The 25,947-nt window shown below is 46.7% G+C and overlaps 1 protein-coding gene across 1 annotated transcript in view; it reads left to right on the top strand.

Annotated features, from left to right (window-relative positions):
• Xylt1 (xylosyltransferase 1) overlaps window positions 1-19,838 on the top strand; it is a 296,973-nt gene extending 277,135 nt beyond the window's left edge. The window contains exons 10-12 of the mRNA XM_041666339.1: window positions 2,602-2,797; window positions 7,878-8,211; window positions 13,463-19,838. Of these exons, the coding sequence (XP_041522273.1) occupies window positions 2,602-2,797; window positions 7,878-8,211; window positions 13,463-13,785 (853 nt within the window). The 3' untranslated portion in view covers window positions 13,786-19,838. The remainder of the gene's footprint in view (window positions 1-2,601; window positions 2,798-7,877; window positions 8,212-13,462) is intronic.
• The last annotated feature ends 6,109 nt before the right edge of the window (window positions 19,839-25,947 follow it).

Here is a 25,947-nt window from a genome sequence, read left to right as displayed (position 1 = left end):
CAGGGCAGAGAGAGGGTGGTTCTGCAGCTCCTGACTGGAAACTGTTAACTGAACCACAATGACATGGGCTCGACAACTTTGGTGGCTCCCCTCTCTAACCAATGACTCCTCTTCCCACAGGCTAGCCTAAACATGCTCTCAAGGTGACCCCAAGAAGTCAGGAAGGTAGATGCATGTGTGACAAGGCCTGGATCAGACCATCCATGGCATCTCTACACTTGCTATTGGCTAAAGATGAGCCAGGAGGTGGGGAATGGACTCTACACGCCCGTGCAGACAAAGCTGTAATGTGCTCCAGATATTGGAGCCGTGAGGCTTTGGGGACACCCATGCAGGTGAACACAGACTCTTCCAAGGAGTGCAAGTACCACACGCGATCATTTTCATTTAAACTCACTAACATTAAGCCAAACATGGTAGCCTACATCTGTAACTCCAGTGTTTGGAAATGGAGAAAAGAAAACCAGGAATTCAAGACCATGTTCAACTATGCCTACCTGGGATGCATGAGGTGCTGTCTGAAAAGAAAAAAATAATAATTGTAAGAAGGCTGAGAAGATGAGGAAAATGCTTGCTAGTCAAGCGTGAAGACTTGAGTTCAGATCCCCAGAACCTACATAAAAAGCCAGACATGGCAGCATGAACTAGACACCCACATAAAAAGCCAAGCCAAAAGCCAGCATGAACCCTTAGTCCTAGCCCTAGGAGGCCGACAGAAAGATCCCTGGGCTTCACTGGCCAGCTAATCTAGCTAATTGGTGAGCTCTGGATTCAGGGAGAGACCCTGTCTCAAAAATTAAGTTGGGGAGTTATAGAGGAAAACACCGTATATCTCCTCTGGCCTACACACACACACACACACACACACACACACACACATTCACGCATGCACACAAATACCTGTACCACACATGCACACAAATTAAAAATAATAAATGAACTAACATTAAAAATTGTGCCCACGTTTTAAGTGCTCAGCACTTGCTGGTGGCTACTGTGTTGGGCAGCACAGGCACCTAACATCTCCGTGAGAAAACACTGCCGGACACTGCCAGACACTGCAACAGCACAGTGTCCTAGGCTTCCCACCCGCCACGATCACATCTAAAGTGGCGGCATGATCCGTGAAGACCCAGCAGTCTGAAGATGAGGCAAGTTCTTTCTGCAGAGCCCCAGAGGCATCCCGGTAACAAGGCAGTGATTTCGAGAGACGCGTCAACATAGGAAGGAGGCTTCCCAGCCGTTCTAATTGAACATAAAAACTTAAAACTCCAGATCGGAAGTAGAGGGAAGTTTGCGCTTAGCAGAGAAGGGACAGTGATTTGTGGAACGCTGTTATTAGGGAGCCACAGTGGCCTCTTATCGCTGTGCAATTTACACGCTGCAGAAGTGGCAGCTTTTTATTTTGCAAGTGGAGAGTTGCTGGTCTCCAGGGCTCCCTCTTCCCTTCTGCTTTCTGCTCCCCGCTTCCTCCTCTTTGCTAAGCTTTCCAGCCCTATCTAACCAGAAAAACTGTGCAGACCAACGGCATGCAATTTAAAATAATCTTACTATGGAAGGCTGGGTGTTTGCAAGTGTGTATTGGCAGCAATTTTTAGAAAAGGAAAAAAAAACAGTGTGGGTTCATCAACACCCACTTAAGGAAGGCAACAAGAAGATAAATCAGTGTTTCTGACAAGCTTGGGTACCAGATGAAAAGAGTTTTAGAGGTGCGTATGTAAGGGAGTGAATGAATGTGAATTCCAAAGGAATAACAAATATTTTACAATCTATTATTATCCATCAGTAGATCACTGGTTCTGTAAAATACCGTGTTGCATGACACATATTATACACAGACACACACAACCTTATTATCAGAGATGAGAGTTCCCAGGAAGTTGGACTGAGCAAAAGCATAGCATATGTATATGTTATGATTCCAGCTGTATAATAGTCACGGGGTTGGGGGGATGGCTCTGTCAGTAAAGTGCTTGCCCTGTGAGTGTGAGCACGAAAGTTCCGTTTTCCAGAACCCTCATTTTAAATGCCAGACATAGTGGCAGGTGCTTTGTCATCCCAGCACTGGGGAGGTGTCTGGGGCTCACTGGTCAGCTAGTCTAACTACAGGTCAGTGATAGAACCTGCCTCTGAAAACAAGGTGGAAGACACCCAGAGAGTGACATCCGTGTGTCTAGTTAACCTTCACATGCTTGCACCTGCACTCTCAGACACACACATTAGCCAGCCCACTAGGCACCATGTCTGCAGATACCTGCATAGAAAATGAGGCTACTGAAAAAGGCAGCAACAGAAGTGTTCAGGTACCCAGCACTCAATAGATCTCTGTGAATTGGTGTTATTTATGGGAAAAGGCATCAAAGCAGCAATTTCTTTATTGTACTTTCCTACAGTCAGCATGTTTTACATTTACCTCTTGGTTAAAAAAGAAGTTATTTGCAACTGCTTAGACCCTAGATTCAGAGACAGCAGCTTTCAGACTGATGTAGACTATGGTGAGTGTTAGCTAAATAGGGTCCATTTGAGGAGCTAGACCACTATGAAGTGTGGGGAACCGCATGATGACACTGCACACCTCATACCCTGGTCCCGTGTTTTTAGGTACTACCCAATGGGCCACCCAGCATCTGTCCATCTCTACTTCCTTGCCGACCGTTTCCAGGGCTTTCTGATCAAGCACCACGTGACTAACCTTGCTGTGAGCAAACTGGAGACACTGGAGACGTGGATGATGCCGAAGAAAGTCTTCAAGATCGCAAGTCCGCCCAGTGACTTTGGGAGGCTTCAGTTTTCTGAGGTAAGAGGCCAAACAGTGTCAGTCTTAATTGTCTGCTGAAGCTCTCTTGCCAGGCTCTGGGCCTCATCTGACACATAGAGTTGGAAACAGAGGAAGAGGGTGTTTGTAGAGCCCTAAAGATGAACTTATCCTGTTCCTGGAGACAATTTCCCAGTCGCATACACTGGAACATCATAAACAGTGCAAACAGAGAGGTATAATGGCGTGTCAGTGTCTCTGAACCGAATCAGCCAAGAAGCATGGTCTGTTGTTTTAGGGCAGATTTTCTTCCCTTAATTTTGCATCCCATCAATTGATTTCTTCTAAGTCTATTTTAGTAATGAGTCAACAACAAGGGAGCATTCTCATGAAGTCATGACATTAGTACCATTTTATGGATTGGGTGAGGCTTATGGACTTCCAACTGATTTCTAAATAGCTGCTAAGACATGGGAAAATCACAAAATAGATCCCACATCTCACTGGCCACAAATTTCATGCCTCATTTTATATATTGTTCCCCTTGTTACTAACACAGGGACTAGCTCCTATACTTTAGGAGTAGGTGGGCTGGTGGCCATGTAAGTAGATAGATAGATAGATAGATAGATAGATAGATAGATAGATAGATGAAGCTGGTTGGTAATTAGGCAGACTGCCAAACAAATGGATGGAGGAGGACTGAAGCATGGGAGTATAGGTGGCCATATAAATGGACAGATGGGTTGATGGGTGACAGATGGACAGACAGATAAATGATGGAAGTGTAGGCAATAGGATGATGGGTGATGGGTAGATGGATGGACAGACAGATGCATAGATGAACAGATAGATGACAAATGGACAGACATGTAAATGAATGTACTTGTAGGCAACAGGATGGATGGATGGATGGATGGATGGATGGATGGATGGATGGACAGATTAGACAGAAGAATGGATAGATAATGGATGAGTGGGTGGATAGATTGGGGAACAGAAATGTCCAGAGACAAATAAGTAGGCTAACTGCAGATGTATGGATCCATAAAACGTCACTCTCCTCTACTCAAATAACATCAGCTTTTGGGAATGTTTTGGGCTTGGGAGATGGCTTCCTGGTAGATGCTTATCACATCATCCCTACCTCCAGGTCCAGAAGGCCCCACACAATCTGGCTAGTGTTTGCCTCTCCACTCTTGTCCAATACTGCACCATTTCTTGCTCATAGTTCCTGCATCTTTGTCAAACCAGATGTCCTTATTCCTGACTTGAGCTTGTCATCTCCCTTTACCTATAGTGCTTTCTCCCAGTTGTCCTATATTTTTATCTTTTATTTTTTTAGTCATTCTGATCTAAATCCAAAGAGGCACCTTCAGAGACTCCTTCCCTGACTACCCCTGCCTTCTGTCACAATAACAGCATTATACACCAGCTACATCTTTAATTGCCTCTTTTAGAATTTACCTTATAATGTTATCTTGCTGATTTATGAACGTGTCTTGATTGTACACCAGAAAGCTGGAATGCTGAATATTGTTGAATGAATGTGACTGTCCCTGGGGCTAGGAAATGCTGGAAGGAAGAGGAAATATGATGGAGCTTCACGACCCTCACAAATGAGTTTGAGTGCCAGGTTAAGGTTGAAGAGTGGCTTTTGACATGCAGGAACTTGAGGGGCTGGGAGCATGAGGGGAGAGATCTCACCTGCTTGTGTTTCCTTGCTGGTCCTTCTCCACTCACTGCGGGCCTCTTTCTTTGCTTTGCTCCATGACTGAATAAATTCGCTGTCAAACAAGCAAGGATGAGTTTATTGTAAACTCGTGTTTTTAAAGAAGGTTCTATGGGGACTGACTGACTCTGAGATGCTGTGGCAGCCAGCTCCATAAATTACCAGAGTCAGCAGGGCAATTAGATGCTGCACCAGCTGGACTCTGCTCTGGGGTCCCAAGCAGCCCATTGAAGACATTAATGTCCCATTAAAGAGATGAATGTCTGGTGGCTGGGCTTTCTCTGTTTATCAGACTGCTGTTGGGTCACTGGGTATCTCTGGCAATGACAAGAGATTGTTGGCCATCACATGGCTAGTAATTTGTGAGTGTTCTCACAATGGATCCTGCAACCCTGGTGAGAGGACAACCAATTCTACCATTAACAGTGCAGGCACAGGAGGCAAGGGCCCTCATGTTATATGTAGAACTTTTCTAGTGATGCTTATTTAATGACTGAGGTACAGCGTTAAACGAGAAGGAAGGAAGATCTAAAAAGGGCCATTTATAAGCTGTGTAAGGGCACCCTTGATATTGATGTTAGCATGGTCTCAGGATCTTATATAGAGGCAGATGGTCAACTTAGATAGATTTCTCTAGCATGATGGTCCTTGCCATTGATTGGAGAAAAGGGTGCTCACCAACGACCTACAATATACTTGATTCATGAGAGACAGCAGTGAACCAGACAAAGTGTTTCATCACAATGGATGGAACCGAATTCTGCTGGGGCAGGCAGATAATTAGTGGGTGAAGGAGAAATTAGTTCATCTCATGGCAGATATTTCGGAACGAAAGGAAAGCTGTTCACATGGTTGCTCAGGCTTAGGAGGCTGGTGGAGGCAATCTCTGATAGGATTTCTTTTGGGAGATTTTGGAAAATAGATCAGATTCAAGCTAAATCTTGTGTAAGAGCTATTTCATCCATGGGAAGATCTAGAACATTCTGAGTGAATAACAGAGCACAGGAAGATGTCCTGTGATTCTGGGCAGGGGTTTGGCATGCTGAAGAAGAAGCAAGGCCAATGTGACTAGAGCATGGTGAATGAGATGGAGAGATGAAGATAAAGGGGTTAGGAGCTAGGAAGCACGATGGTAGCCTTGAACTTGAACATTTATTAAACTTAAGCAAGAGCCCATTTTGTAATGAATGATTGTAGACTTCCACACTATGGCAAAGTGGAAATAACAGACATAACAGATGTAACAGAAACGGGACTGCATGACAGGGTGACTCCCTCTCCTCACACTTTGGGAAGGGGGCATGTAGCATTCCTCGTGCCCCTCAGTTTAAGACAAGAACCCATTGTTTGTGGTGAGCTGCTCCACACTCTCCAGCTGAAGTGACTCCGTCTGAGAACACAGATGCCAAGGTAACTGTACACCTCCACTCCTTTAGAAAATGCAAGAGCAGTGCTCTAAAGCATTCCCTGAGCAGTTACTAATTCATTCTGCATGGCCCTTGTATAGCTTTGGGAATATTCTTCTTTCTGTTAGTAGTGTTACAAGAGTGGCTGCCCTGAGTATAGATTAATAGAGAAGTCCACATGCTCAACCCTGATCATTAAGTATGTATTCAAGTTTGAGGTAGGTAGCTAGGTAGGTAGATGGATGGATGGATGGATTTTTTGGTTGATGATATACAGAATAATATATAAATGAGATATTGTTCCATGGGCCATATATACTGTAAAATAAATAATTAATAGGTAGTGCATATTGACAGGAGATGGATGGATAGGTAGACGTATGGATGATTGGATGGTTGAATGGATGGATGGACAGACGGACGGGTGGATGGATGGACATACAAATAGATGATCCATTACTGATAGACTTCTTGGACTCCCACAGCAAGATATTGTCTCTGAGCCTCAGTTTCATCTGCACAATAAAATGTTATTCTCACAGAGGAGACTATCACATGAGCAGGTACATGCAGATGCTGACCTCATGCCTGGCCAATGGGAGCCTTTAGTGTTAACTGTAGAACTGTGTTCCTAGGTGAAGAGTGGGCTTAGTAATTCCAGGCAAGAGCACAGAGAAAGAAATTCAGCTACTGTTTGCTGTGCATGTACAGACACTTCTCCAGTGGACTTGTATAGCCACACCTTCACCTCAAACTGCACACATGAACACATGCACCCACGAGAGAGAGAGAGAGAGAGAGAGAGAGAGAGAGAGAGAGAGAGAGAGAGAGAACAGCTTTACCTATGTGCAGTTACTTCAGAAACACAAAGTCACTCCTCTTAGGGAGCATCCCCTTTTTGTTAGTAAAAAAGACACCTCATTTAATCTGATCTAAATCATCATCATAGCTCAGTACCAAGGTTCTATGTGGCTAATTCACTTTTTTGTCAAGCAATTTATTTGCTTATTAGGAAACATTGCTTTGCTCGGCCCTGTTGGGGGAACAGTAGAAGAGTTGAGATCCACACAGAGCAGGCTCTCTTCTCACAGACTGACATTACAGCAGGAAGAAGTGATGTGTTAAAGTGTTCAGGGGACCCTAAGGAGACCTCTCAGATAAGGGCTGTGCACAGGTATGAGGCAGTAGGACATTCCATTCAGAGATGGGAAGAGGGTGGCTTGGTAGGTTAAAAGGGCTGGAAGAAGCGCCATACGGAACAGAGTCGGTAGATGGTGGTGGATGATAGGAATGCCTGGGGACCACGGTGAGGGGTTAGCTCATGGTGAGGGGTTAGCACAGACCTGAGTAGTGAAGCAGCCATGGCAGCTCCCTGCTTCTTGAATGCAGAATAGCTTGAAGGTGGCAGAGTGGAGGGAGGAAAGCCAAGAGGCTTGCCCTGCAACCATCTAGCTGGATATAAGGCATGTCCTCTCTCTGGGGTCCAGAGAAGAATGCTTTGGAGAAGCCAAAGCCAGGTCTCCATCCTGCAGTGATACAGGTTGCACCCTGTTTCCAAGCTTCTTGGTGGGTTACTCCAAAGCCAGGTCTCCATCCTTATGTGTAAGGAGCACACCAAATGCAGGTGTGCCACTTGTAGAATCAGAGGCCCAAGAGGAGCCCAGGCTCACCAGCGGAATGGCAAGCTATTACTTGGAATGGTGTGCAAGATAGTGTTTATTTGAACTTGTATTTAATTCATGGGTTTGGAGTTTGAGTCAAAGCACACAGCACAGTTTAGGCACAGAGAATGCCAGATTAAAGAAAGATTTGTAGGCTTTAGAGTCCCAGTCTGAGCAGAAGTCCTATGAGTTCTGCTTATCAGCTGTGTAACCTTGAGACCCTGAAGACTTGGACCTTCAGTCTCCTCATCAGTGAAATGGGTACATGCAACCATGGACCTTCCTGGGACCCAGTGGTTTCAGAATGTGTTCTCCTGTTTCAGGTTGGCACTGATTGGGATGCCAAGGAAAGGCTGTTCCGGAACTTCGGCGGTCTCTTGGGGCCCATGGATGAGCCCGTGGGGATGCAGAAATGGGGGAAGGGGCCCAATGTGACTGTGACTGTTATTTGGGTGGACCCTGTCAACGTCATCGCAGCCACCTACGATATCCTGATCGAGTCCACCGCGGAATTCACACACTACAAACCCCCTTTGAATCTGCCTCTGAGGCCTGGGGTCTGGACAGTAAAAATTCTCCATCACTGGGTGCCGGTTGCAGAGACCAAATTCCTTGTCGCGCCTCTGACCTTCTCCAACAAGCAGCCCATCAAACCAGGTGAGTACTCTCAGGGTCCTTGCGGAGGAGAGTGTGTCCCCAACATGGAGCATGAGGCTGCCTTGTATCCACATTGGGGATGCTTTTCCTTACTTTTTTACCCTTTAGTATGGGCTCATTCCCTCCCTGTTCACAGAGACAATGCCATCTGTGTGGGTATTTATTAGCTGGGAGCCCTCTGGTCTTCCACAAGGCATTGCTCATGTTTAAGACAAGATGGGGACTAATCCTAGGCACACACTGAGTTTTAGCATGGCTTCTTGGCTGTTGGTACACGCCTTTAATCCCAATACTCGGGAGGCAGAGGCAGGCGGATCTCTGTGAGTTCGAGGCCAGCCTGGTCTAGAAGAGCTAGTTCCAGGACAGGAACCAAAAAGCTATGGAGAAACCCTGTCTTGAAAAATAAAAAAGAAAAGAAAAGAAAAGAAAAGAAATAATAATTACTGCTGGAATTCTTCTCATAAAAAAAATGTAAGGCCCTAAGTAAAAAGGAGAAACCACACACTGGTGGTAGATATTTGCTCCCCAAAATATACTCAAACAAAATCCACAAACAAGAGTTTGGCAGACTATGAGCCCCAGTCAAATATGGTACCTATGTCTGCCTTACGGCTTTGGTGACAGACTCCAACAGTTGAGACGGAGACTATGTGGCTTAAAAGTCAAAGTCGTTTATCCTCTGAAGATGGTGACTGTCGTTGGCAGCTATAAAAGAGAGAAACAAAGAAAGTATGAATTCCGCACATATGTATAATTTTAAAAACTTACCTTTTTTAATAATAAGAGATAGTAATGGAAATTATAAGCAAAAAGAAGCTCCAGAGTGGGAGATACCTGTGTGCCTGTGATGGTTGGGCAGTGTCCTAGGGCGGGTCAGAGATGCGGGAGCATATGCAGGGCTCCTGAGAGATGAATGTGTAGGGTAAGTTTGTGGGATGGATGACCCCCTTCTCCTCGTGTTGAACATACACACACCTATCACACAGGCAGAGACAAAGGAACCATAGCAGAGTTGTTCACAGTAACACAAGACAAGTTCCCCACACATCAGGACAGTTGTGGTCCGCTTCCACAGTAGAGTCCCATGGAGTGGAGACAGCAGGAAAGGCTAGCCACATGCAACCATAAAGCATGCCGGACAAGGAGAGCTGATCACAGAATAAGCCATACTTAGGATGACTTCCCTTAAGCTCCAAAACCAGGAAAGGAAACGATACATTAATTTTTCAGGATTTATGTCTGAGCAGGAAGCTAAAACAGAAAAAAAGATTACTAACGTACGCCTCTGGCCGTTGCTTCCCAATGTGTATGGAGAAGAGAGAAAGGGACACCGCCCCCTACTGGCCCACTTGTGGCTATTCAGGGCGAAGGGTTTACACTTGCGTTTCTACTTTTCCTCCACTTTTGTTTTGTCAGTAAGTCTTGGGAAGTTTTGTTGTGTTTGTTTGTTGTTTTGTTTGTTGTTTGGGCTAAATTCTTACCCTCTGGATGTGAGTACTGTGGATGGTTGGAGCTCGTCTTTCTAATATCTTCGCAGTGTTTGAAATTACAGGTACAAGTCTATGTCCTAAAGCAAAGGAAACATGGTTAGAATGCCATGGTATATTCTGTACCAAACCTCGGTCAGTGTGTGCAAGTTGACAGCCACAGGGATTCCACAATTGAAGAACCACAGGCTGTTCTTTCCTGGACATAGTAACTTCTGTTGCCTGATGATGACATTGTTGCTGCAGAAAGTGCTACAAGGAAGATTCTGGAACATGAAATTATATGTGCCCAGGCTCATAAGAAAGACTCATAGAAACAGGATTTCTGAGTCTCTCAGTACAGACACTCCTCGGTGTCTATAAAGAACTTATTCCAGTTACTTCCTTGATTATAAAAAACTAGAGATGTACCAGCCCTTTATAGAAAATGGCATAGTATTTGTGCATAACCTGTGCACTTTCTCCCGCTTACGGTAGACCATCTCTAGATGTCTCTTAATGCCTAATACAGTCTGGATGTTTACACACTTCTGTGGCATGTCGCTTAAGGGATGATGACAAGGGGACCAATGTGGGCATGGCCAGCACACATACAGTTTTCCTCGGGAACTTCCTGAGATTCAGAGAGGGATCAATATCTGGACCGTCCCTCTGCATGTTACTCAACACAAGTCCAGGAGCTATAGATACACATGACAGTCCTGCTAAGTGGGAAGCATTCTTGGCAGGAACGGAACGATACACTGGCAACCAGGGCCAGGAAGACAGAGATGTGGGATGGGTGCCTGAAATCCTGAAAATACGATCTTGGCATGAATTCTGACAGCTTCTGCTAAGTCTTTGTGCTGAACGAGCCAATATCTAGACACCTGGTAGTTCTCTGAGACTGAAGCCGGGGGCTCCGCTTCTGAATTAGCCAAGGCAGAGTCCACCTACCTAATGTCTTCAAGTGCCCATTGATGGGGCACCCTTTGCATTCTTAAAGATCTAAAAGCAAAGTGTGAAGAAGAGAGGTGAGAATCACACATCCTCCTTGCCTTGGGATCAGATGTAGGATGAATCAAAGGAGGCTCTGAGTCCACTTACCCGAGACAGGAGCCCAGGACCCTCCTCGTGCTCCTGGTCTCTCCTTTTTTTACTTCTGTGATTTCCGAGGAGTTGGGAGCTGTTCCCACCATTCCCAGAAAGACCCGGGGGTCAGTTTCACCCCAAGAGAAGCAATTCTCCTGTTGGCAGTAATTGTATTTGTTAACGAGACAAGGAACACTGAGGTGGGAGTAATGTAATTTGAGAAATGATTCATCTTGAGTAATTTGCTATTGTCGCATCCCTGGTAATCTCAAGAAATCTGATGAGGTGGAATTGAGGAAAATTTAATTATGGAGGCAAGCATCCGAGCTGATGCCGTGATGCCACTTCCCACATTAACCTCATTTCTTATAAAGTGGTTTTTTTTCCCCTGCATCAACCACAGTATTTTGCTCCCAATATTCAATGTCTGTTAGCTGTTCCTTTTGCTTTGGATTGTCCTGCCATTTGTCAGCCTGGGCATCTCTTGATCACCTGCTCCCATGTCTGCAGGGTAGAAGCACAGAGAGACTCTCTCAGAGAGTTTAGAACATGAACTAAAGACAGAAAGCCCTGTTCTCTTGGCACATCCTGCTGGTGCTACCTACTCTGTGTTCCAGTATCCTGGCTATGGCCAAAACCTAACTTTTTGAAATTTCATTTGACCAAGAATAAGAACCTCTTCAAATAAAAAACATTTTGTCTTCTTCACCCCCAAATTTTTATAATTTCTTTGTCCTCCCTTTATCCCTAAGAAAACTCGAGAGATCTCTTGTGTGTCCCTTGCTTTAAAAGCATACACTGTGAACTGGTTAGCAAGCCTCCTATGGGTTAACTAACTGCTGCCAGGTTGAGTGCCCATATTTGTGATATGGGCACCACAAGCTTTCAAAAGGCTGGAGCCAAGATGGAAGGGTAGCAACCCTGCCTTAGCTGTGAGCTTGTGGTTGAATCTGTACAGAGCATCATGGTGGACAGCACAGATTTAGAATCAAACCACTCCAGATTGAACTGACTGTGGCATCTGTCTCTTCATCTATAAAATGAACGAGCTAAAACCAGCCCTGTCGTTTTCTGAGTGGGAGGATCATGAAGTAATAAAAAGCAGCAATAATAGTGCAGAACTTACCGTCAGTACCACCGGAGAACTCTATGAGCCAATGCATTACCCCCAGAGTTACATGGGAAGCCATGCCCACCCCCATCTTATCAATGAGGAAACTAAGACACAAGTCAGAAGTCACACACCACACCTTGATGTGGGATTTGGGTACTGAAGCCATTCAGCCCAACTAGAGCCCACAGGCAGGAAGGCTGGCATCAAGGAGGTGATGAACAAGTCAGAGCTGTTAAGAGGATTCCCCGCCCCACTCTGGCCCACACTGCATGCTTCCGTGCATGTTTCCATGCATGCTTCTGTGCATGCTTCCATGCATGCCTCTAAGGACCACTTTGCTTTGAACCAGGCTATGAGGAAGCAAGAATCTACAGCTTCTCCAGGGTTCATGGCAGTCACGTGGCAGCCATGCCTTGGCTTCGAGGTCAACATGCTTGAGTTCATATTGTGGCCCCAACAACCATGACTTGTGTGGTTTGGAACACTTGCTGTTCCCCCACTGGCCTTATCCACGTCAACCAACACTTCATTCCTATGTCACCTCCCCAGGAAAGTCGTCCCTGCCCATCCCAGACCACTCTCTAAGGCAGGGCACAGTAAATGTTTCTATAAATGATACACAGTGAGTGTGTTCAGCTTCTCTGAGAAAGTGCTACCTCTGCCTCACCTACACACATCCACTCGCACAGCAGAGCAGTCGTGAGGAACACCTCAGCGAGCAAGCAGAGCTGTGTTCCGATGGAACTGTACAAAAACAGAGGGTGAGCTGAACTTGGCCGAAGGCCATGCTGGACATAGTTCCCTGTTATCACCTTTGTGACATTTATCACTGCTTGAAATAACCTTCATTGCCCCCTCACTCGTCTCCTTATCATTGAGAAGCTCTCTCCACTCTGAACCTGGTTATCTGGTTCCTCCCACCATCTAGCATGGAAGCTGGTTGCTACATTTTAGCATAGCTGTGTCCAAGAAATAAGTCACCATCACTTTTCATGTCAGAGAGGTTTAGTACAAAGCAGATGCTGAAAATTAAGAGTTGAGGAACTTGGGAGGTAGCTGAGACTGTGCTATAGTTGTCATCAAACATGGCAGTCCGAGATTGCGTCCTCAGCACCCACATAAAAAGACCTCGGTGCTGAGGTCTATCTGAGCAGGCAGATAGACCCCTGGAGCTCACCCCCAAACAGCATAACTGGACAGATGAGCTACAGATTGAGTAAGAGAGCCGTCTTGAACATAATAATAAGGTGTGGAGCCATTGAGATGGCTCAGTGGGTAAAGGCACTTGCCTTGGGAGAAGCAGCCCTACACACACACACACACACACACACACACACACTACACATAAATAAAAGGAAAAAATCTTTAAAGAATGTATTGTCTAATCAACTAATGTCTGCACCACTGAAGATGGACCGTAAGTGTGTCAGTAAGTGAATGTGCCTTGCCCCGCACCCACGAGATTGTCAAGTGAGTTCAGTGAGCTGATGCCCAGTGTGCCTTGCCACACTGGTTCACAGTAAGTAGACCCCTGGTTGACGACTCTTCTAAATACATCATCGTTTCCTTTGGCTTTCAGAGGAGGCATTGAAGCTGCACAATGGGCCGCCTCGCAGTGCCTACATGGAGCAGAGTTTCCAGAGCCTGAACCCCGTTCTCAGCCTGCCCATCAATCCTGCCCAAGTGGAGCAGGCCCGGAAGAACGCAGCCTCCACTGGGACAGCGCTAGAAGCCTGGCTGGACTCTCTGGTGGGTGGGACTTGGACTGCCATGGACATCTGTGCCACGGGGCCCACCGCCTGCCCAGTCATGCAGACCTGTAGCCAGACAGCCTGGAGCTCCTTCAGCCCTGACCCCAAATCAGAGCTGGGTGCGGTCAAGCCCGATGGCCGGCTTAGGTAGCACTGGCGACATGGGACCAATGGGAGCCTCAATCCCGGCCTCCTACATTGTATGGGGGTTGCCTTTTGTCCAAGGATCTCTGCTGACTGTAGAATGATGAAGCGAGGATTTGGAGGCCAGAGAAGAGACAGCCTGTATTTGTCAAACTGGCCTCTGGGGTAGGTGACTCAGTTTCAGGACCACAGTGGGTTCTTCTCAGTCCTGCAGGTTCCTATTCTCTCCCTCCAGTGGCCTGCACTATCTCCCTACAAGTGAGTTTTAAGCTTTTATTTTGAGCAGCAGAGCTTTGTTTACTCAGCACAGTCAGAGGTGGAAGTGCAAGACCAGGATGTGACTGAGCCTGCTCTGGCTGAAGCTGAGCTGTGTGAGGTTCCTTCTGGAAGCTCAGCCCACCAGGCAGTCCTTTTGCCAAGGGCATCTCCAAGGTACCTCTTCCGAACCCAAGGGCTTTGTTGAAGCCGGTTTGACAGACAAGCACTGCCCTGACCAAGGGTGGGATCTCCACCCCGGCCCTCCCATTTATCTCTTGATTTCTGTGGCTGGGAAACCCTGTGCCCATGCTAAAAGTAGCAAGCTGGTAGAGACCTCGTTCCTGCCTTCCCAGGGAGGTGGAGATGTGGGAGAATTCCAAGATTCCTGCTGCTGCTCAGTGAGCTATTTTTTGCTGCAAACCAGAAGTACAGGAAAGCCCTTTGATGTGAAGTGGCCAAGGTTCACCAGATATGTGACTGCCATGTGTCCACATCAACCTCTTCCAAGGCTGTCACAAATGGTAGCAGGAACAGGGTAAAATATATAGAGCTGGAGTTTCAGTTCTCCTCCCTGCCCGTGGGCTGGGAGGCAGCTACTGTGTCCTCTTTGGCACTTGGAAGGGGGACAGTGGGGAACCAAGTCTCTGAATCTCAAAAGGGGGGGGACTTGGACCCAACTTCTAAGCTGGATGGCAGCACAGAACCACCCTTTCCGTTCTGAGGTCAGGTACCCCAAACCTTTGTGAACTGTGCACTCGGTGCTGTTGGCTGTGACCAAACTGCATGGATCAGACTTCTCTCACCCGGGAACAAACATTTCAGATTGGTACTTAATTTCATACCCTTCCTTGCCTGGGGTGCCAACAGGCTCAGTCTGGCCACACCACATAAAAGGAAGGTTGAGTTTCAGAATAGGGAAGGTGGTTCAAAACATAGTGTTATTCATATTGCTTGAGTTACCAGAAAACCCAAGGGTTTTCTTGCCATGTGTATTCTGGGGAGGGCACTGAGGAACCACACCCCCTTCCTGATTGAGCCCCCTAAAAGACATTGCTCTGGGAAAAGTTGCGCCCATCCTGGTATCTCTCCCATCAGGAAAAGAAGGTTCTGAAGTCCACCCTGATGATGCATCTAGTGCACAGCCCCTTCCCCATCCAACATGGCAGCCATAGAGGAAGGACCCTTGATATTTATTATTTATATGTTTTAGTCAATGACTAATTAGTAGGTGCTGTTTTTTGCAGCTTGTCAATTACGTTACCTTACTCACTAAAGTTGCCTTTGTTCACAGAAGGCTCCCCTTTCCCTGTCTTCCCTGGTCTGCCTGCCTTTCCCTCTCATTCTCACTGGTTCTATCTCAGTGTCCTCCTTCAGTCCTTCTGGTTCTTAGAACAAAGCAGGGGTGTTAGACACCATGGCACAGTTTCCAACAGTACCATCACTGTCAGGAAGTTGACTCATGTGGATGGCTGGAACCTCCCTTTTGCTTACACAGGATGCTGGTCTCCTCTGTCCCTCTAAATTCAAAAGTGTTGGAATGCCTGGGTATGTCACCTCACCCTGACCCCCGGCCCAGGGACAAGGTTGTGATGGGCTTATGACTTGGGGAGGGAGAAGTCAGCTGAGTCTAAAACTCTAGGCCCACCCAGTTACCCTACATCAGGCTTCTCAAGACCAGCTTAACCGTGAGCATAAGCTATCACTAGTGGAGGAATACAGAATCCTTCCAAGAGTGATTGATCTTAGGAGGAGGGGCGGGTCAGACCAAGCAGAAGAACTCAGGAGGTAGCTACTGTCTGTGCTGGTCCCAGAACCATCAGGTAGCTTTCTCTAAAACCCATAGGATTTACACTGCTTTTATAAGCCCACGGGAACCATAAGTCTGGTGCCCCATCCTCTCACCTCCAGTCTTTGTCCCCGTCAAAGCTTGCCTGGGACTGTGGAACCCCTGGGAGTCTCCCCGCTCCACCTCTCTTCTAGAGATTTGTGTATTCTGTCCTGGAAGGTCCCTGGGGGCCTCAGACTATGAGACAAGGTCTATCCTGACCCAGTGACTCTCAATGACATTTTCCATTCTGGAACTAGTTGGAAATGGCAAAGTTGACTTTGTATCCCCTGGGCTTCTTCCTCACTCACCACAACTAATTTGGGGTATTTGTTTCCTTTTTGTTAGACCCAGAGAATAATTTTTGCAGATACTGCTTTTAGTTTTTTTTAAAAAAAAAATGGAGAATTTAAAACAAGTTCAGCATTATTTAAGAAACGATGTTTTCCCACGGAAAATGACTTAACTCCTTAGCTGTTAATGTTTTCCTGCTGAAAACAGTGTGTTTGTCCAAAGCCACGGGTGAAACACCAGCCTTGGGAGGTGGCTGCGGAGGGTTTTCAGAGCCCAGAACCATCATCTCTGGGAACCTTAAAGTCTGCATTCTGCAGAAGCAAGAAGCCTTGGGCGCAAGTGCTGACCAAGGCCCTGGACAGTCTTGACAGCTGAGAAGGAAGTGGGGCATCCCTCATGGGGAGAAGTACCTCTCTATGCTATTTGGTAACTACCCCTCCTAAAGCCTACTTCCTGGGCTGTGCAGGAAACCAGAGTCTCCCACAAAGAAGGGGACAATGCCCAATGCCCCCTTGCTCTTGCGATACAGCCCAAGGTCCTTTGTAATGGAGATCAGAAAACCACATCTCTCAATGTTGGTTTAACTATACAAATTGAAATTGAGTTTAGGAGATATAAACATAGCCACACAAATACATGCACACACACACACAGGCATGCACACTCACACTCAGGCATGCACATGCGCACACACACTCCAAAGGGGTTTGTTGCTATTTTGGATGTATGCCTGGGTGTTTGAGGGACATGCCTCCTTCTGGCTGCCTGGTTTTCAGACAGATAAGAGGATATTGACTGAAAGTGTGACCTCTCTGCCAAGACATTCCATAACAGAGAAGAGCGATCAATAGCCGCAAAGTGTGGAGCGTGAAGAAGACAACATTTACAGCCAAGTTCATGAGGGTTCCGATCAGCCGTTGTGACAGCATTGAGGATAGACTGGAAACTAGAGGCAACCCAGTCAGTTTGAGCATGCAGAGAAAGCCTGGCAGGCCAGAGAAGCTCTACTGTAGGGGTCATAAAAGCATAATGAGATCCAGGACACAAGTAGAGGTGGGTGAAACCATGGCTGAAAGAAAAAAAGGGAGTGGTGGGAAGTGTTGTCTTACTGACATGCACATGAGCCTCCTGTAGGAAGGGCAGCTCTGAGCTCCCAGCCTGTCAAAAAAGAAGGTGCAGCTCTGCAGAGGGAAACCAGCCTTGAGTTCCTGCTGGACACTCTTTTGTTTGTTTTAATAGGAAATCTAGTTTTTCATTATTGGTTACTTTTTCTCTCATTTTCTAATTTTATTTATTTTTTGTTTGTTTGGGTTTTTTGAGACAGGGTTTCTCTGTGTAGCCCTGCTCTGTCCTGGATTATTTAATTTTTTTAAAGGATGTGAGCAGAAATGTTCCAGAATTGTGCTCAGGCCAAGTTCTCTTTCTGGAAAAGTTGTCTGGTGGGAGGAAGGAGGAAGGGAGGGAGAGAGGGAGGGAGGGAGGGAGGGAGCTAGGACTGTGAAGGGATGGAGGTTTCTGCTCAGTCATCCCCTTCTCAGAAAGCCTGGCTTCTGCAAGAGGGATGACTCACAGGACTCCTCTGAGCTGTGCTGAAGAAGAGAGACTACAGTCTGAGGTCTGGGGTGCGGCCTCAGAAACAGAGAGGCTCTAGTCTGCCCAGGGCTCCACCTTCCGGCATTTTATCAAACCAAGTGAGGATGGCAGCACTGCCGGGCGATGAGAGACAAGGCTGGGGAGCACCGGGACCAGCTCTACAGCCCACATCTGAGTTGCCATGCTGCTGCCACTGTTCTGGAAGGTTCTTAGGAAACCACGTGGGGCTGTGCTGGCTTACAAGTAGTTGTCTTTGCTTCTGCCTCAGTTACCTTATTTTGCCCGAGGGTCAACCCCAGGCACTACCTCAATGTCTGCTGAGAAGTTTACCTGGGGATGGGGTGGAATGAAGGTGGCTGGCTATGCTGGAGCTGAATGTAAAATCTATGCAAATCTCTCTCCTTCTCCTCCTCCTCCTCCTACTCCTCCTCCTCCTCCTCCCTTTCCCTCCTTCTCCTTTCCTCTCTCTCCCTGTCTGTTTCCTTCTCCTTCTCCTTTCTTGTATAAGTTTTGGTTGAGTGTTTGTTTGTTTGTTTACCTTATACACAAGCTACTCTACAGGACCCTCTTCTGACTGAGGAGGGCTTTTACCCACCCCCTGTGTGTCTGCCCCTCCTGTTGTCTTTGGTTCTGTTCTTGCCAAGTCCCACACAGGGAGAAAGTGGCCTCTCTTCTCCTCTCACTTGGCTGGGAATGTTCTCACCGCCTAGGCCTGCAGACATCACTAGGAAGCAGGCCCTGCATCTCCCCTCCCCACCATCTTCTCCTTCCTGCATTTTTCTCCTACCTCCCACCTCCATCCCCACTCCTCCAAAAAGCCTTAGGTTTCTCCTTTTTGAAATGTGGCCTTAAAATTATTTTTGGAAAGCTGACACCCTCCCCCTCTAGTTTCCCCCGCCATCACAGAAGAGAGAGCATCTTGAAGCCCGCATGTGTGTGGCGGCCTCCCAAGCAAAGGGACTGCCGACCTGTAGCTGCAGATGCGCTGTGCATAGCTTAAATGTCGTCTTTAAGAAAAATGCTCCCATCTCTTTCCTATGGGTGAAATGAAGTCTTGAGTGCTCTTGCAGCTCTGAAGCACTCTCCGAAACATGTTGCCCTGGCAGTGGGCTGGCATCACCAGCAGGATGCTCTCTACAGCTTTCTAGTCTTCCCCTCCCCCAAGACCCAGTGACTTTAGGTACTTCATTCAAGGATAAATCAGGAACATTTCTCAGTTTATCTCTTCATCCTTCTTACCTGGAAAGTGACAGCATTACTTATTCCCAGTGGATGGGTCACGTTCTTGAAGGGATGGTCCACCCCCTCCTTCAGACTCTGCCCTGAACCCTTCCATCACTCCAGTGCTGATGGAGGCCAAAGACAACCCCGGGGTTTTCATAGGAAATTCACTGGTATTGAGCGCAATGGTCTTTATCCATTTATTTTTTTCTTTCAAAGGAAAAGACGAGACTCTTACGTTGTTGGTAGCATTTGTCCCGATGTTTGTTTTAGAGGCCTCAAGATACATTGTTACTGCCTCCTTTGTTTTCAAAGACATGTGGTGATATAGTTTTTAAAAATAACTATTTTGTTATAGATCATAATATGCATAAAACTGTACAGAAATATTTTGTAATGTATTGATTTTAAAAAAAGAGAATCTGTAAATAAAAGTTTAAAAAATAAGAGAGAGTTCACACGGCACACGCTGAAAGATGTAGATATTTTGCTATTTATTTAAAGGAGTATTTTAAGAAATATTAAACTATCTGAAGTTAACCAATAATCAAAGTTCTAATCATCTGAATACTTCTTCTCATCAAGGTGAAGTCCAGTCCTCACAACCGTGTTACCCACCCATATCTGCCTCTTTCCTGTGTTTTCATTTAGTCAAAAACAACAACAACAAAATTGTGCCTTAGCTGTATTTCTGTCTAGGGAAATTTGTTTCTGTCCAACAAAGCAACATTATTATTTTTTTTGCAGAAAACAGTGGATTATTAAATACTGTATTATACCAAAAACACCACAGGTGTACATAGACGCTTTCTGCCATACTGTGTTTTCAGAAGCAGAATTTTAAAATAAAAAAAAATGTCTCTATGGAATCTCATTTGATGATTACTTTTCAGCAATCTCGGCACCCTCACACAACCTTGCATTCTCTCTCATGCCCTGCGCCGTGGATACTGGTATTATATAATTTGCTATCACAGCTGGGGTACTCTTGAAGTTGACACCGGCTGGAAGGATGCTGAGACCATAGAGGTGAGCTTGGACCTGAAGACACACCTCCCCTTCAAGGCCGCTGTCATCTCCCCGGCGGATAATTACAGCACCCTCCTGGAAGTGTTTCCTCTGCCTGGAGCAAAAGAATATAATGTTAAACACTTACTTGCAGAGAATAGGGATAAGAAGCTGTCTGTAAAATAGCAGTTTTAGTATTCACCTAGAATTTAGGCCCTGGATAGACTTAGAGCAACCTGATGCCCTCGTCAGCACACACCGGGTCCACATCCTACAGACTGCCTTACCCTTCCCTGCTACCACATGGACAACTTTGGGTCAATGGGAAGTTGGTGAGATGGGCCTAGGACAGGTCTAGCCCTGTCTCGTCAAGCCTCCCACTTGAGTCTCTTCTCTCTCTCTTATTCCCTAATCTACTCAGATGCTTTGAATCTTGATGTGGTGCAGTCACTGGCTTCTCCTACTCTACTGCCTTCTGGGGAGACACCAAGGCAACACTAAGGAGGGCAGAGTCACAGCACAGGAGGAGCCCAGGACCCTGAATAGGCATGAAATTTCACCTGACCTAAGTCACTCCTTTTGGCAATGACATGAAAAGAAACCTGTAGGGATGGGAGCAGCGGGTGTACGTACATGTTCTTGTGGGCATACAAACAGGTATGTGTTGACTGGGGACAGAACTGTCCCGCACCAGATATGCATAGGCCAGAGATTGACATTGGGTGTCTTGCTCAATGGCTTTCCACATTTTTTGAGGCAGGATCTCTCAGTGAACCTAGAGTCTCTTGATTCAGCCTGGATGGTTGGCCAAGGAGTCCCAGGGATCAATCCATCTTGGCTCCCATCTGCCCCAGAAACATTTTAATGCTACTGAAAATGTATTTACTGTGGCAGTTAACCTTACCTCAAATCCATCCAGAACTAAAAATTATGCTGTTCCAGATAGATAGATAGATAGATAGATAGATAGACAGACAGACAGACAGACAGACAGACAGATAGAGATATATGAGTCCATAGCTTCTTCAATCCATAGGCAAAGCTGCTGCAGAGAGAGAGAAAAGCAAGATTCCTGAAGCAGCAACTCATAATCATATCCAGACAAGCCATAGGGATAAGTTCCTCCATTTGTATGATGCTCATGTGAAGTTTCTGAAAGCCATGGCCAAGGCTGGGAGTGCCTAGCTGGATGCATTATGAAGATCCCTGTGACTCAGCCTTCATATTCTTTATAGGCAAATAGCATGAGAGCCGAGTATTAGCGGCAGGAACAAAAGAAGCCGGCAATTTTCTCATTAGACGAGCAGAGGGCAAACAGAGAGAGCTGCACAAGTGTCAGTTCCCCGAGCTGGACCTGAGAAAGAGGGTGGGCAGCTGCACGCTGGCAAAGATGAGTGGACCCGGCACACATTTGCCAAGCATTTTTCCGCTTGCTCTGGCTGCCAGCGTCTCCTTCCTTCATCCAGAGCTAAAGCCTCAGAAATAGGTGTGGTAGCAAAGAAAGAACAAAGTCCCAACATCTCTGTAAGAGTAGGGGCCACAGGTGCCTCCGCCGCTTTATTCTACTGTTTCTGGTAGAAGGCACAGGAGGTCCAGAAAACAGACACTCTGTGACAATTTCATGAATGAACAAGCAAGTGAACCCATTTTTCTTAATTAATACCACAGACATGAGGTCATTTGTCCAAAATACTATGTTGACAAGCATCATTTGATTGATGATACTTGTCAAAACATGGGTTAATAGAAAGTAAACCTTCATTTTCACCTCTCATAATGAGGTTTCTTGGTACACAGCATTGAAAGGCTGCTTGGAATTTTTTTCCTTACCTCCTTTATTTGAGCAAAGGTTCCTTCAAATGCAGGAATGCAGTAAATATGCCAAGTAAATATGCCAATTCCTCCCATAGCTTAGAGACTAGCAGGGCTTTTAAATTGTTTGAAATCCATCACACCCGTAGCTGCGAGCCTCTTTTTCTTTCTTTGGTTGCTTTGTTCTTTGACAGGGTTTTTTATTCACACATGTATGCTGCGAACTTTGGTACTTTCCACCATCCCCATTGTTCCCTCTATCCCTCCTTCTTCTCCCAGCTAGTCCTCCCACGTCGATGTCCCTTCTCAGGGACCTGCTCCGTTCAATGACAGTTGCTTGCATGAGCAGAAGTGGAGAGTTATTTACTAGAAACATTTCTTAAATACAAGTTTGTGCATATTAAAGCCCCGGCATGGAAGAGAGACAAACATCAAAGACTTGGAGGAAAGCCCCAGCTGGAATTGGAGCAGAAAGTTCTGTCTTAGCAGTGAGCCCAAAAGCCACCAGCCAACTCTTGGGTGTTCCCAGGCATCAAAACAGGTGATCTGGCTTTGAAACCCACCCTTCTGGGGGAAGGATCCCTGCATCCTGTAGAGCCTGACTTTCCCTGAGGACCCTATATCTCTTGTGCCTCTGCCTGTGCCTGTGTCTATTCGCCTCAGAGAAGGCAGTAGCAAACCAAAGAAGTGAGTTCATCCAAATCCAGTTTGGTAAATCAGTGAGTTCACTCGGGATGCTGACGGGATCATGAGGGAGGGTCTGCTTACAGGAGCATGGATGAGGGGTCTCCCGGAGTATGGATGAGGGATTATTCACAGAAGTGTGAATGCATCTGGCTTTTTTACATCGGTCGAAGGGAACAGACTCAGTAGTCAGGCTTGCGACGTGTCATAAGTAACTTCATTTCTCAACTTGATAAACCTGAGCTACCATCAACGGAGATATTGCCTCCACCAAACTTAACTGTGGGCTCATGGTGAGGGCACTGTCTTGATTTTGTGTGTTGGTGTAGGAGGGTCCAGCCCTCTGTGGGCAGTACCATCTCTAGGCATGCGGGACTGGATTGTATAAGAAAACTCTGCACGCCAGAGGGAGCAAGCCAGGGAGCAGAATTCCTCCGTGGTCTCTGCTCCAGCTTCTTCCCTCACTGCCTTCCACGATGGGCTGTGGCCTGTAGCCGTAATAAACCCTCCCTTCCCAAGTCGATTTTGGTCACGGTGCTTATCACAGCCCTAGAAAGCAAACTAGGACTCACGTCCAAGCTTTTAGCCACCGAGCCATCACTGTACCCACGTGGAGGTTTAATCCATAAATAACCGATTGAATCTTAAGCCTGTGGAAGATAGCAGGATTAAGTTCTGAAGTCCAAGGCCAAGGCAGCCATGGGAAGACTTGGAAGGGTGGCAGGGGTTCAGCCCTCTCAGGCCCCTTTCTCCACGACTGCTGACTCTGGCTCCTGACTGGTCCCTTTCAGACAGACTGCTGATTCTACGGGGTAGAAAAAGAAGATCACAGAAGTTGCTGCTTCCTTACCCTTCAAATTCCTCCACAAAGGACATCAACACCCCTGGTTCTTATTGCCAAAAGGCGATGCATGTGACTCGGGAAACTCAGATGTTTTGAGGTCAGGCAATCAAGAACTGTGATTGGGTAAGGCTGGCTCACATGCCCACCTCGGTGGCCTGGGGATTGGATAGGAACTCATGATTGACAGGCCCGTTCCTACAGCAGGGTTGGAGCCGAAGAGAAGCGGCTCCCATAGGGAAAAGATGGCGTCGTTGAATGACAAAAACAACAGATGTCCATCCACTGCCACTGCCAACTCCAGGCCCCGGGGCTCTCGGCTTGCCAGTCCGATTCGTTTCTGCACCTCAAGGGCCCCAGTTGGTCTTGCTCAGCTCTCCACGCGTCCCTAAGGAAAAGGATTTGGGCTGTCTGAAGCAAATCATTTTCAATAAATATCACATAGAGAGTGCTGGCGATTTCACCCCCATTTAATTAGGTGTGGAGTATTCATGGTTAGGGGATGATATGACGAATTTCTCCGTTTATCCTTGTGACCTAGACATGGGGCTCCTTCCAAAAGCTTACGGAACTCCCTTTGATTTCAGAGGTCAATCAGAACCTGCAGCAGAAAGCAGGGAAGTGCACCTGCCCCCAAGAAACAATATTTCTCCATGGTTCAGAAGCTTCAGCATCCCAGAATGCCATGCTCCATGCTGGGCCTTCCAATTCCTGGTCCCCTCAGCAGGCACCTCATGGTACCTGTTGACTTAACACCTTCAACAATGAAGCTAAGGAGAAAACTGGGGTTTTCCTGTTGTAGAAAGCACAAGAGGGGAGTGGGCTCCATGGCAAACTGAGTGAAACCGAGGCAAACTCTTACAAATACTTTTTAGGGAGCACTCCAAGCCCAATCCACCTATTGCCAATATTCCGGTGTCTCCCACCAATACAGAGACTTCTCCTTGAATTTTAGGGCCGGTGAACCCTGTGTCTAGACACTAGTTTATTAGGGCTGAGCCGAATCAGCTTTGAGTTAAGTTCTCTGAGGCCCCTGGACCCATATACCCAGCAGTACTTTTGTGACAAGAATTACATATTCAGCTGTTCAGAGAAATTTAAAAAGAAGTGTGGGCTACATAATCTAGTGACTGTATACAGGAGCACAATAAATGTATGTCTGTTCTCTTTGCCTTCCTATCCCAAAGGGGCAAGTTCGTAAAGGGCAGAGATGATGTCTGTGTTCTCAGTGTGAGATGCAGGATTTGTGTTCCTGCGTTTGATGAATGAATACATGAGCGGATGAGTAAGTCGGCTGCATGGCCACTATAGCTGCCCTTCCTCAGAGGCATTCCATTCGGTCTTGTCTGTATAGCCATTCGCTGCTTGACACTTGATGTCTAGTATTTCTGTTTATAGCAAGGTGACATCATCTTGACTCAACTATCCCTGGAGATACCACAGGCAACAATGCTCTCAAGCCCTATCCTGGGCTCCCCTTCCCCTGAATTAGCTCATTTTACTCCCCCTCAGTCTGTACACTTGTCTATTTTTTTCTCCTCTGCAGTGTATAGCCCTCCTAACAGTATTCCTACTCTGTTGTTCCTTAAAATAACTAATTCGGAGCTACACGGAGAGCATACTGTAGCACGATTTAGAACTTAACACCAGACGCGTCTGTTTCTAGCTGAGGCCGGGCGTGCTCTACATGGTAGAGCTATAGACAAGACAAGTGTATTGTCAGAAGCTGCTTCAGAAGCCTCTCCCCAGCCTCCTGTCTGCATAGTCTCCAGCTTCCAGACAGCTCCCTCTCTCCTTCTTCTCTTTCATCTTCTGTCCTTCACACCCCCACCCCTCTGTCATCTCTTCTCCTGCACCTGCCTCTCAGGATGCCTGCACAACAGAAAAAAATCATCCGATGGGGCTATGCAAGTCCTGATGCCCAAGTAATCTCCAGCCCAATCAGATCAGAGTCCCAGGGCAGGGAGCCCAGATATCCATCATTTCTGAGGCTTTCAAGTGCACCCCGTATGCAGGCAAAGCAAAGAACCACCACAGCGTACTGAAGGGGCAGCCTGCCATCAGCTGAGGGAGACCATCAATGTACCCTACGTTGGTGCCAGCCATTCCTCACACAGTATTATGGAGATGGTCAGCTTGAGGCTACAGGTCTTCGTGTCTATAGCACGACCTCATGTTGCTAAAATCATAACCAGAAGGAATAAGGACAGTCTCCAGCATTCATAGAAAACATCTCAGAGGTTCTGAATTAACTCAGCTTCCTTTAAGATGGGAGCCTTGGAATGCACCACGAATCCCAAGGAAGTGTTCGTGTTATACAGAACGGAATCCAGGCAGGTAATATCTTCTCAGTTCCTTCTAGAATGCAGAACTTGTCAGGGGCTAGTCACGTGTGTATCACTTGTTTTGTGACATAAGCAGCCACCTGAGAGAAACTGAGCAAACAGCCTTCGAGAGAAGAAAAGTGGGGTTGTGTGGTGGTGGCGGGTGGCAGGGTGCCTGTTTCCAGCCCAGCGAGCTCATAAAGCCTAGCCTGTGTGGAGTGCTATCGGCAAAACTGTTGCTCGCAGCAGAGGACTATACTGTTGCTTGCTGAGTTACTCTCACCGGTCTGAGCTGGTCGAAGGACTGAG

Source organism: Microtus oregoni, unplaced genomic scaffold (assembly GCF_018167655.1).
Source record: "Microtus oregoni isolate MIOR12 unplaced genomic scaffold, Mior012 000016F_ref0000370, whole genome shotgun sequence".
Classification (NCBI taxonomy): domain Eukaryota; kingdom Metazoa; phylum Chordata; class Mammalia; order Rodentia; family Cricetidae; genus Microtus; species Microtus oregoni.
This window is presented reverse-complemented; position numbering and strand designations above follow the sequence as displayed.